The sequence below is a fragment of the Pistacia vera genome, unplaced genomic scaffold, assembly GCF_008641045.1.
Source record: "Pistacia vera cultivar Batoury unplaced genomic scaffold, PisVer_v2 Contig94, whole genome shotgun sequence".
Lineage (NCBI taxonomy): Eukaryota > Viridiplantae > Streptophyta > Magnoliopsida > Sapindales > Anacardiaceae > Pistacia > Pistacia vera.
Window position 1 is genome coordinate 1,376,095 of NW_022196823.1, and position 13,361 is coordinate 1,389,455.

The window sequence follows — 13,361 nt, forward strand, 5'->3', positions numbered from 1 at the left end:
TTAAAAAGATCGGTAACCTTTTAATTAAATACTAAATAGTAAAATTAATAGAAAAGAACCACTGTTAATTGATTGGTTAATTATAACTCATAACTGTATTACTCAAAAAGTTTTAGGTTTGATTTATTTGAGTTGTTAATAAAGATGTTTATTGAGGAGATTTATTTTATTACTAACTTCAAGATTTTAAAAGATTAATTAAGATATTTACGACTTACCCAAACACCTTGTTAAATAAAAATCGATGGAAAAGCATGCAAATAGTAGTTCCCAATCCACTAACCGTTAAATGAGGCGACATTAATGGTTAATGGTTTAATGGTACAGTGAGCCAATGAACGTAAGCGATTACATCAATTAATTAATTAAGTATTCCACTATTCATAAATCATCATCATAGATAATAGATTTACTTTAGTAACACCGCTTAGTCCCATCACTTGAATCTACCACGTTCCAAATCTGAATCCACCCAAAATATAATTAATAAAATAAAAAATCTAAAGAATTAAACTATGATTTTTTTTTTCAAGTCTTAATAGTTAATATAATTAATTTTAATAGATTAAAATGTTTTAAGTTTTTGTTTACTTATATTAATTATTAGATATAAGTAAAAAAACTAAATATTTAGCTTTTATCTTGTTACTAATACATCTTAATCAATTATAATTTTATTTTGTCAATAATACCTCTATTAATTTTATATAATTCCAATTTTGACAAGACTTTTATGAATATATATTTGTAGTATTATTTTAATTTTTTTATAATAAAAATTTAAATATTATCTCAAAATATAATAACATTTAATTAATATACATTTGTTTTGTTATAATTTTCAAAATTTAATAATTTAAAATGGTTGAAAAAAATATAAAATATAAAACTATATTATACGTAATAAGGATATATGTGTCAAAACATTGGTTTTAAGATGTTTATACTATATAAAAACAAACCATTCTATACTTATAATTAGATATTGAATAATTAAAAAATAAATATATCAATCAAACTTATATATTCAGATATATTCAGGAAACATATGCATTCAGCTTTCAGACAATAAACAAACGCAACCTCAATCATCTCATCTGGGTTGGAACCAATTAAAAGGTGGAATTATATTTATTGCAAGCATAAATACTCTCCACCTTCCATATAAATACATATCCAAACATTTTAAATTCAAAAGAATTAAACTTTTATTGACTATTTTTTATAATCCTATAAATAAATACTTTATGACTAATATAAATTTCGATGTTTGAATTTTTTATTAAGTAAAAAAAAAAAAAAAAAACCATAAAATTGATTGTGGAAGATGAATATACTTCCATCTCTAATTGTGGAAGATGATTGAAGATTTGAGAATCATTAATGAGTTAAAATATAATAGATGAGGACACAAGTACAGTGGACCAATCATGACTCACGTGCTCAACTAGGACTTTTGGGTGTATTATTCGAGAGGTCTTGAGTTCGATTCTTCTCTATTGTTAATAGGGGTGGCTACACTAGAGGATTATCCGACCGTTAACTTCAAAACTTCAGAGAATTAGCTGAGATTGATAGAATTTAAAGTGGGTCAGACTCCTCACCCAATAAGATCTTGTTGAATGGGAGAATTACTCCCTCTTATAAACCAGTATGCTTAAACGTGTCTAGTTGGTGTGAGACTCTAACACTCCTCCTCACGGTCAAGCCCATATATTGGTTTGAGGTGGGTCTGACTCCTCACCCAATAAGACCCCCTCTTATAAATCAGTATGCTTGAACGTGTCTGGTTAGTGTGAGACTCTAACACTCCTCCTTATGATCAAGTTGATATGTTGGATCATGCCTGTTATTGGAGATAATTGTCAGCTCTAACTCCTAACTCGCTGGTCAAACACTCAACTCAACTGAACCTGAGTTCTGATACTATGATAGAATTTGAGGTGGGTCTGACTCCTCACCCAATAAAGTCTTGTTGAATATGAAGATTATTCCCTCTTATAAACCAATAAACTTGAGTATACTTAGTCAATGTAAGACTCTAATATAGATGTATGTAAACTGGTCTAGACATCCTCGGTTAGAAATAATAATAATAATAATAATAATAATAATAATAATAATAATAATAATACAGTGGACCCAATTAAGCAGCAAGGAGCAGCGCAGGCGCACGAAGAAAACGTGTGATATAAACATGCATGATATAAGCATGCATGATGCTTTCAAAGTGGGGGCTACGTGCTCTGCACACACATATATTGCAGCTATCCATCAATTGACAAAACTTAACTTAATAATGGCTTTGCCAACTTGCATTTGCATGCATCAATCAACACCACCAGTAAGTCTCCCACGATCCATCAAAATCCAAAACACACCTTCACATACCCTCTTCCAAATTTCAAATTAATACTGTTTCAATTTCTGGTTTAAACACATATTTTGTTACCCAAATCGACAATGCGTGCTTCATTAAGCATGGCCATGAAGCTAAAGAGGGTAATTTGACAAACTCTACCTATAATGTGATGAGAAGATGACAAAAAAATATAGTAATAATTGTTGGCATTGTTTAATACCATAAGTTTTGCCATTCGCTAACGGACTATCAACTTGTTAAACAAACATGTGTGCACGTCTTCTTCTTCGTCTTGACTCTACCTCTGGTTAATATAAAGTCTTACATATTGATGTGAAAGTGAAACACCTTTTTTTTGTCTAATTCTGATCTCATCAATTATCTTTTTCAAAACTTAGTTTCTAAGGTTAATAATATATATATATATATATTAATTTTGAATTTTTTTATTATTTTTTTAATTCAACATATATCTGAACATTTGGTATTGTATATTTCAAATTATAGATGTAACTTTCTTTACAACCCATTTTAGCTTATTTATCATTTTTTTTTTAAAAACTTAAAAAGACATCGAAATCATCGATTAAAATATTTTCATAGATGGGTCCACTACTCCACTTTAATCAAATCTCTCGGTGCCACTTAAAGGAATTTCCAATTTAATAAATAAATAAATTATACATAAAACCCAGATGTCACACAATCTCGAGCACAAGCAGGCGCGTAACACGTCATCGATCGCCCCAATCAGAGTGAAACCTTATAACCAAAAACATAGTTCTATATATATAAATAAATATATAAAAAAAAATGGTTAAGTCTCTCTGAGAGTCGTCACAAGATATACCAAATTGAAACGTGGATAAAATATCAAAAAGCCTGCTCTATCCTTCTCAAGAATTGAGCAGTCGACAAGGAGAAAACAGTAAACTTCGTGAATAAAAGAAGCGGCCAACCAATCAGCAAGTTTCGTTGTACTTCGTCTAACCCACAGGAAACAGACAAAAACCAGAAAGAAACTTAAAACACAGAGAGCTTTTCGATATGTGGGGGCGTGGACTTTTTGCTGAATTTCAGATCCGTTAATCCAAAAGCTTAAAACAACCGACTTCCAAGCTCCATAACTATACACACAGTTACTTTTGCTTTCTTTACTTTAATTTAGTTTTTTAATCGAATGGCTCAGAAAGAAGAGCGAGCGTCAACGACATCATCACAGCCGACAAAATCATCGATGCCTTCATCACGTCCGACTATCACGCTACCACCGCGTGGTTCATTCACAGAAGCGTTATTCAATAACGGCCCGGGAACTGGCTCGGGGCTGGGCCTGGGTTTCAGTCCCGGGCCCATGACTTTGGTTTCGAACTTGTTCTCCGACTCCGAGGAGTGCAAGTCATTCTCTCAGCTGCTCGCCGGAGCCATGGCGTCTCCCGCCCCTGCTGGCCAATTCAGACCGAATTTACAGGAGCACGTCGAGAGAAGTTTGGGGGATGGCGTCAGCGGAGGTGGTGAGATGGATTTTCGGTTCAAGCATAATAGACCGTCTGGTTTGGTGATCACGCAACCGTCGCCGATTTTCTCCGTGCCGCCCGGCTTGAGCCCTGCGACTCTGCTTGACTCACCGAATTTGGGATTGTTCTCTCCTGGACAGGTGATTAAATTCAACATCAATTGTTTGGCTTAAGTTTTAGTTATTTATTATTAATAACTTTAAGTTTGTTTAGGAAAATGGTTTTTTGTTTTCATTAAATTTTTTTTTTAGTTATGAGGATTGTGTTGAATTAAGGTTAGAGTAATAAATGAATAAATGTCAAAATGACATTTAATTTTCTTGTTTAGTCATAATTTATCTCTGTCATTTATATTAATTTTTGGCATAGAGAAAAAATAGTTCATGAACAACTGTTTTAAACAGATTTTGAACATAAGGATTGTAAAGTGGGAATTTGAACTTGTAGCAAGTTAAAATAACTTAATATGAGGCAATCGTTTTAATTTCTTAAATTAAGAAATAAGAACTTTAAAGGGCTAATTAAATGGAGCATATCTGATATTTCCAAATAGGTCTTACTTAAGAAGATTGCAACTGTCTGATACTCAGATTGTTGCCTTTTTCATATCAAACCCAAGATTTGCTTATTTAATTTTTTTTTTTTTTATTATTATTATTTTTTTGGCTCATTTATGTTGGTCATTGTGCAACTTTCCTACCAATTTGTTCAACTGTGTTTGCCTCTTAAGGCAGAAAGAAGGGGGAAACAAAATAAAACCCTCTAAGTAACCCATACACAAAGTAGGGAAAAATAGAGTAGCCAACAGCATAATCATATGATAAAGTTGAGGAAAATTCCTTTTCATTGGGTCTTAACAATGGAAGTTGGTAATTATAGCTGTTTTTAGCTGGTTTGGCCAACTGCATATGATACAGACCACGTTTGAGCAAACAGTATGTTAATGACAGAGATATTTTATTGTTAATGTTCCAACATGGATTTGTCTTCATGGCCAAAATTCTTATTTGGGATGCATGCCTTGTACTGTGGAAGCAATCTTGTTTATCAGAAGTTGCTTGGCCTCTCCCTTTTCTCTTGCTGTATCATTTTTTTATAGACCTTCACTTTTTCAATAGCTTACCCTGTACAAATAGCTTATTGTCACCTTGCATACCAATTAAATGCCATGTATATCATTTTTGTTTATCATTTGGACACATGCTATACAAAGTTGCTTTTGAAGTACTGAAAGATCTCCATGACATGGGCAGATTAGTAATTAACAGCTTATCCTGCAACTTTATCGTGAGACGGCCTCCATTTTTGTTATTGACCAAAATTTTGTAGGTAGACATTACTTTTGTATGTGAAGGCTATGTAAAGCACTATAGATGTTATTTTACAGTTAAAAGAGTTTATCATGAACAAAGATTACCCCTGAACTGAAATTTGTACCTGAAGCATATGTTCACATGTATTTGTATGTCCATGTGCATAATGTAAAGCACACACAACTGAAAAGCAGTTGGCTACTGCTCTTGGAGATCCAGTTGTCTTTGTGTGCACTATTTAACTCCTATGTCCAAAATTTAAACAACATTGGGTAGCTTTAGGCCAAATAGATGTGAAATCCTACCATCTGGCCATGGCTTTATTTGCTACCAAGAATGAAAGAGGATTAGCTTTCAGTCAATTAATTTGAGGACTGAGCTTGCAATGGGTGAGTGCAACTTGTCTTACTCATAGCTTGTTGAAGCTACGTCCCAATTTGTATTTCAGTCCTCATCAGTGTTATATTACTTGTGTAAGCCAAAGCCCAGACATGTATCTATTACTAATTTTCTTGATTATGGATGGATGCAGGGAGCCTTTGGAATGACACACCAGCAGGCCCTTGCTCAGGTCACTGCCCGGGCTGCACAAGCCCAATCCCATGTGCATATCCCAGCTGAATATTCATCTTCAGCCCCTGTAACATCTATGCCACAAATTTCATCATTTACTGTAAATAAAACTACACACCAGCAGATTCCACCTGCAGTGCCGGACTCTAGAGTAAAAACTAAGGATTCCTCAGACTTCTCTCATTCTGATCAGAGACCACAATCTTCTTTGTATGTTGTTGATAAGCCAGCTGATGACCTCTATAACTGGCGCAAATATGGGCAGAAGCAGGTGAAAGGCAGTGAATTTCCTCGAAGTTATTACAAATGCACACGTCCTAATTGCCCTGTCAAGAAGAAGGTTGAACGATCTCTTGATGGCCAAATAACTGAAATTATCTACAAGGGGCAACACAACCATCAACCGCCTCAATCTAATAAACGTTCTAAGGATCCTGGAAACTTAAACGGAAATTCATATAATCAGGGGAGTTCTGAATTAGCTTCTCAATATCAGAGTGGAAATGTAAACAGACTGAAGCATCACGAATCTAGCCAGGCTACACCAGAAAATATATCTGGGACAAGTGACAGCGAGGAAGTGGGTGATGCCGAAACTGGTGTAGATGAGAAAGATGAAGATGAGCCTGACCCAAAGAGACGGTAATGCTTTTTATGGGAAGATATACCTGCTCTCCACTAAATAATTATTAATGCAATTTCTTTGTCTTCTTATCAAAAAAAAAAAAAAAAAGATGTGCCTGCTCATACATGAGAGCCCTTTGTTCAATTGTTTGTTTTGTTTTACTTATAACACCGGTTTCTTGGGTGCAGAAATACTGAGATCAGGGTTTCAGAGCCAGCTTCCTCACATAGAACTGTTACAGAACCTAGAATTATTGTGCAGACAACCAGTGAAGTTGATCTTTTGGATGATGGCTACAGATGGCGCAAATATGGCCAAAAAGTTGTCAAAGGCAATCCTTATCCTAGGTCAGATATCTCTAACCTCTTTATGTGCTAAGTTTACTATGATTGTGCTTGTCTAATGAACCTCTACTTATTGGGCATTTTTCTAGTGACAGTGAATTTAGTGGATCCAAATTGCTTCCGTTGTTTCAACATAATTGAATGTAAAACAATGAACCCATTGCTCACTTTAGGCAACCTCTAGTTTATGCTCTTAACTATTTATGTCCATTATTTATGATCCTTTGATTGTTATATTTGTTGTCTTGATCATCACTTCTGTTTGCTATTTACCGTAGAAAGTCTCTCAAATCGAGTCCTTTAATACTCATTATGTTTGCAATTAAGATATTTGACATTACAGAAAGTGAAAAGTAGTCATCATAATTGTATCAGCTATAAAAACAATCTATAACTCATCCACAAAGAAGGAAAAAGGGTTTAAACTTTACTATGGATGTTGATTTTAACATTCCTGTCTTTATAGGTTCTCATTCGCCCTTGGAGAAAACCAATGTTTCTTATTTTTCTATAGTCGAACTCTTGAATAGTAGTGTGTACAGTTGACACAAAATGTGTTTCTATAATGTTAAGTTTAAATACCATGGTTGGGCCGTTTTCTATAAGTTAAAAACTTATGAGATTAAGGTTTCTCAATATGGGATCTTGGTGAGGCTTACCAAGAGTTGTTATATTTGAATTCCTTCATTCTATTAATTTTAGGTTTTGGCTCAGAAGAGAATAAAGCTCTGTCTGGACATGTGTATGTTTGTGTGTGCGTTTGGAACAATGACTAGTCCATTAATTAAATTAAGCCATACAGCATACTTGTAGTTTAAAAATTATTGTTTCGTCATTTCCTTTGAAATTAAGTTTTTGGGTTATTGGCTACCGAACATATAAATTTTGTGATGCCTGATAACTCTATGAAATTTGGAGTCTTTACTTATTTTATGTACTATTGTCAGATATTCTTTATGTCTTCTTTTGTGATGCACAGGAGTTATTATAAATGCACATTCAATGGTTGCAATGTCCGTAAGCATGTTGAGAGGGCTTCAACAGACCCTAAAGCTGTCATAACCACGTACGAGGGCAAACATAATCATGATGTACCAGCTGCTAAAACTAGTAGCCACAACACAGCCAACAGTAATGCATCACAGATAAAACCACAAAATGCGAAGACGGATTTTGCAAACAATAGTCAACAGCCTATAGCACGTTTACGGTTAAAAGAAGAGCATTTGACATAGTTTCTCAGAGTTGCAATCGTGCAAAGATGCCAGAGGATAAGTTGAAAATGAAAGCTGCAATGGATTAGGCCAAAACTGTAAGTTATCTGTTTCTCAAACTCATGGCCGTTGTTTTCTTCATGGTCATCTTCTCAAAGCTAATATAGAAAAGAAAGAGGTCTAAAATGAAAGACAGATATCAACTCCATAAGAAATCAATCGTACGAGTTAGAAGGCAATACTATAAAATATGTAGACTAGTTTAGTCGGTATATTGTATTGAAATTTGGTTCTGTGCATTCTTTTGTACATGAAATTGCATAAGTATTGTTGTTTCATATGTTTACAAATGTTGTACTTGGGGCTCAATCTTTGATTGACCAGAGATTTTTTATTCTTAAATTATAACTTTCTGTATAAAGTTGCCTCTTTATGTGGCTGTATTTGATTTATAAGTGTTGTGGTTGTTCATTGGAGAAACTGTAGAAAGTATTGTGCTAAATTATACTTTACTCCTGTGTTGTGCCCCTCAAACTGAGTTGATGAAATTCAAATATTTGCAAACTGAAATTGGATGGTTTAGCTCCTCATACAGAGAATGCAATCTGACATTGAACCAAAATTGATCTATCTCTAGAATCTCTGGGCTGAACCAGTCATTGTTCTCATAACTAATCTTCAAATCTTGCTTCTAATGAAAAATGATTAATGATGTGTATAAGATTAAAAGGAACAAGAGTTTGGAACAATTCAAGCTGGGATTAAAAGAAAAAAAAGAATTTCCTTTTCATTGATATTTCAATTGTATACATCTGATGAACATGGTGATTTTTGTCTCTAAATTACATCTCTCCAGCTGTGCATCGTTAAATCAATCAACCTTGAGTTACAAGCGTTGGTATTTGGCCATGATTTATAAAATCAATGTTGTTTAATTGCACACAGCACAACACTTGTTCTGGCAGTTCCTCTGGCTTTTGTGCCTGTAAACAACATCCAACAAAAACCAAAGTTACTTTAGCAGTCAACTTTCAGGAAATTCTGTAGTGTAAACAAAGTATCCACACCTGAATAGTTAAACCCAAATCAAGTTTCCCTTGATTCAAACGATCTCGGAATGATTCAAAACCTTTCCTAGATATGTAGCTGAATCGGTGTATATCCAGGTCAATCTCAAAGTAATTGGTTCCCTGGAAAACAAAAAGAATTCTGATGTTACTCCATTGGTGCTAAAATTATAGTATACTTTTAGACTGGTAATAATTAGTCCTGCTTGAGACACTATAGTCACTGGTGATAGCACCACCCTTCTTCATGAACATGGTTGAACGCTTATAAATGGCCAAACTTGTTCAATCTCTAAGAATCAAAATCTATTTATCTTTAATAATACATGAAAACTTGAATCAAGATCTTCTTTTTACCTTAAAGAAATTGTGTTGAGGGCGTGCAAGTACCGGCTTATTATTGTAAGCTTGTATAAGCTTTTTTTCTGTGGAAGACAACGGAAGGTCCTCTGGATTGACCAGACCGACCAAAATTTTTAACCTTTCTCTGTATGGAACTATGGACTCCTTTGCGAATCCTTTAACCTTTTCCATCTCATCCTCAACCAATCTCTACTCAAGAAACCAACATAGGAAAAAATTAATGTCTTCCCTTAAGAATGTCTCATAAAACCTTTTCCCCTGAAATGAGCAAGCTAATCCCACTTACCGGGCACTACAGAATTTTTCACTCTTAACTTAAAACAGTTTTCATGCTTAAAACTTTGATTCCGAGAGAAGAAAGAATTATCAACAAAATACCTTGATGGAGTCCTGAAAATAAACAGATATCTCTCGGTCAAAATTCTCTGATAGTTTGAAGTATAACACAAGGCTCATGCCTTCCCCATCACTTTCACCAAGGAACATAGTGACAGGATAAGTAGGAAGCTGCCACAAGAACAACGGCAAATTAATTCCAAGCATTATATGAATGGAGGGTAAAACAGTGACTTGAACCATGTCCTAATTGTTCAACCTCCAACAGTATCCGAGAATCAAAACCATGAGAACAGTAAGAGATCAAACCTGTATGTTAACAATAAGGAGTGAGGGTACTTTCTCATGTGTTTTTACAAGAGGAAGTTCGAGGTGTTGCGCAATGTGATCAATCTTCCGTGGGCAGGAAAACAAATCAACACCAATTGGTATGTATGCATTGTAGTTTGGAGCAGGATGCTTCTGTTTATCTCTGTATAATGATTTTTTTTATGTTAAGTTAGCCAAAATGAAAGAAAAGAATTAAAGTTACGCATTCACAATATGGTATGTGGTGGAAAAGAGAAATCAAATTCATACCTCAAATAATTCTCACCACGGAGTTTAAAAACACAAGGTGAAACCTCAGACCAGCATCCTGAATCTGACTTCTCTACTGTTGTACATGGAATCAGAAATCCTGCTCTGGGACGATATAGATATCTTTCAGCTTGACCTGATCATATGCTTGTACTTTCAGTGAAAACAAGTGAACATATTTCAAAATTATATACAGATAAGAACTAAACAAAGGCAACCACAATTTCTACTTACAAAATTGAGTTGGTTCTTCTCTATCATAGGATTTCCTCTTTACAGAAAGCATGATAACAGTTGATTTCATTATATTTTCATGATTTTTCTCTCCAGAGTCATGCATGCCTTTGCTTTCATCTTTGTTTAAGCATTTATCTGGTTTACTTCCATCTGTTTTAAGGTAACTTTCATAAAACTCCTCAAACTTAGATCCCGAATCTACAAAACGCGATGCAGTTTCATATTGAAGCAGTTGAGCATTTGAAATATGCCCAATTGTGTTACCCACTGAAGGAAATGTATCTGGCAGGGAGAAAAGAAGTATTTGCATAGGCTACCAAGCAAAAATTCACACTTTTCTATGATGAGATGCAAGTAATTACCTCCAAGAACACTACTGAAGTCATCATCTGAATCAGAGTCTATAATACTAACAGAGTCAAACCATGCTTCTTCTTGGCATATTCCTGCAAATTATTGAATTTTCATGCTGAGAAAATTGTTTCAAATGTCCTCATTCCACCCCAGCAGGAAGATAAATGACATATCTAACAAGTTTGACACCATAAAGATAAATGACATATCTAACAAGTTTGACACCATAAGAACTTCTTTAGATGGACAGAATCTAAGTATAGTTTACATTTCTTTTTCTCTCTTTCAAGTTTCAGGTGATTTACTAAAGATTTCTGTAGCAATAACAGGAGAAAGAATTAATGTACCAGTTGCATCAATTTGGCTGTGGTTCCATTGCATCTGGGTGACATGAAATGACTTATTAGTCATCTCAGCTATCTTGTGGCTGTTTGCACCACTCTTCTCAAAGTTGAGGTGAACAAATTTGCTAATAGAAAAACCTTTTATTCCAGCATCACTAATCCGTTTAACGGGCATACTGTGAATCGAAGCGGAAATCTTTCCAAGGCGTTTCCCATATTTGCGAAAGTATTTCCTGTTTACTCTATGTTTGCCGCCATGTCTTGATACACAACCGCCCATTATGACAGCAAACTTTTACAAAGCCCCCTCAGTGTAATGGGCAACTTCATAAAATACCAACCTCACTGAAAGAGTATACAAACAGAAAGGAAGAGAAAGAGCCTGCCATGTATCACATACATTTTCTGTTAAATTAAATAAAAGAAACGAAGGGATTTCCACATTCCAATTCAAGTAAATTTCTTCATGCCAAATACTTTTAACAGATAATTGTTTTGACAAAAGAAAATAATGTAGTAAAAACTGGAAGCAGGAGCAGAATAGAACCAAAATCAATTATAGAAATATGCATGTAAAGCTAACAAAAATATAGTTATAAAGATATTAGTCTTTAAAAGGGTATATTTGATTAATCACGAAGCAAAGGAGAATGATGCCCAAATCAATAACAAAGCCCAAAGTCACTTTAAGTAATGGGAAATTTACATATATGGAATAAGATAAAAAAGTTATGTTGAATAACTCACTGATATATCATTGAATACTAAAACAGAATACTTGCCTTTAGCGGCCTCCATATCATCAATGCTTTTGTGTGATTGCTCCTTGCTTCTGGATGCAAATAAAGGCTCTGTCTAAATACAAAATCCAAAGTCTCTAAGATGGTATATTACATTGAGATGTCACCCGCAGTTATACAATCAAACTCTATCTCTGAAGAAATCTGAAATAAAAAAATAAAAATAAAAAGATCAAACATCAATTATTAGGTACTTGAAGAATTCCACAAGTTTTAATCATAGAAAACAGAAGACTTGGACAACACGACTATTTCAGAAAATTGCCATGAAAGCCTTAATCAAACTACCCACCTAACCAAAATCAGGAAGAAAATGAAGTACTTATGCTTAAAGAAAAGATCCCCTTTTCTCTGAATAACGTTATTAGCCAATTAAGAGCAAATAAAGTAATGTTACAGAAAGAGAGAAAAGAGATTAACAAATACCTCATTGTCAAATAAAAGAAAAGAATAGCATAAGTCCTTATCATATAAGATGATAAAGACAAACAGATCCACGAATTTGAAAACATTGTGGACATTAACGAAATATGCAGAAAATTGTCTCTATCAGCTGAAAGCACACAGAAAGTAGTTGCAGCAATGTAAATAATATACATTAAAAAAAGACTACACGCAAGACATGTGAGAGACAAAATATACATAACTATCCATCAACTAGAGCAACATTATATTGGAATATTACATAAAATGGAAAAGAAGTAAAACTTTGTATACAAGAAAAAACAAAACAAAAACTTTACTTTGACTTATATAAGTCCTGTATCCAAACTTTTACAGTTGTCCCACCTTGTAATCCAAAACAATAATGAAATGCATACAAGAGAAAGAGAAGATTAAATGCAATGGAAACGAACCTTAAGGTGAAAAGAAAAGAACTTGAACATGAAAGAGGAATCTTTGTTCCTATAAAGGAACTCTGATTCCTCTGACGGGAGTAGTGGCTCTGTGAGTCGGATTTTTTTTTATTTCGAAACGAAAACTAAAAAAACAGTAGAGAAAAGATATAAAGGAAGAGAAATCAGCAAGAGAATCTCAACAGTTTTGGTTTATAGTATACAAATACAACCATCAATATTTGATTTCGTTGCCTTGTTTTTCATGTTTTATCGCCCTATATTTCGCGGGCATCACTTTATCACAGACCCTCCTCCGCCTACTTCGCTTTGTCGTCCCTCCCTCCCACGTGTACCCAAAAAATACCATATTAACAATAACAATAATGATGGATTAAACTTAATGACATTATTTAATATCCAGTCAGTCTCATTATGTCTCGTCTCCCCTGGAGTTAATGTGATACACCAGCTACGCACGGGCGGGGACGCCTGTA

At 34.2% G+C, this 13,361-nt stretch overlaps 2 protein-coding genes across 3 annotated transcripts; one reads left to right on the forward strand and one right to left on the reverse strand.

The window, feature by feature from the left end:
- The first annotated feature begins 3,336 nt into the window (after positions 1-3,336).
- On the forward strand, positions 3,337-8,518 carry LOC116120573 (probable WRKY transcription factor 4). Its single transcript, XM_031406519.1, has 4 exons — positions 3,337-4,019; positions 5,725-6,407; positions 6,579-6,737; positions 7,714-8,518. The coding sequence occupies exons 1-4, from the start codon at positions 3,543-3,545 to the stop codon at positions 7,967-7,969; spliced, it is 1,575 nt and encodes a 524-aa protein (XP_031262379.1). The 5' UTR covers positions 3,337-3,542; the 3' UTR covers positions 7,970-8,518.
- A 191-nt stretch (positions 8,519-8,709) lies between these two features.
- On the reverse strand, positions 8,710-12,369 carry LOC116120608. 2 transcript variants are annotated; one of them, XM_031406574.1, is made up of 11 exons: positions 12,321-12,369; positions 11,976-12,172; positions 11,232-11,573; positions 10,893-10,976; positions 10,528-10,812; positions 10,294-10,429; positions 10,024-10,186; positions 9,757-9,885; positions 9,373-9,567; positions 9,016-9,138; positions 8,710-8,931 (listed from the first exon to the last, which is right to left on the reverse strand). In XM_031406574.1, exons 3-11 carry the CDS (start codon positions 11,506-11,508, stop codon positions 8,824-8,826), a joined length of 1,500 nt encoding a protein of 499 aa, XP_031262434.1. In that variant the 5' UTR covers positions 11,509-11,573; positions 11,976-12,172; positions 12,321-12,369; the 3' UTR covers positions 8,710-8,823. The 2 variants fall into 2 exon arrangements, with proteins under 2 accessions (XP_031262434.1, XP_031262435.1); XM_031406575.1 differs by lacking the exons at positions 11,976-12,172; positions 12,321-12,369 and having other exon boundaries at positions 10,528-10,797; positions 11,232-11,722.
- Between the last annotated feature and the right edge of the window lie 992 nt (positions 12,370-13,361).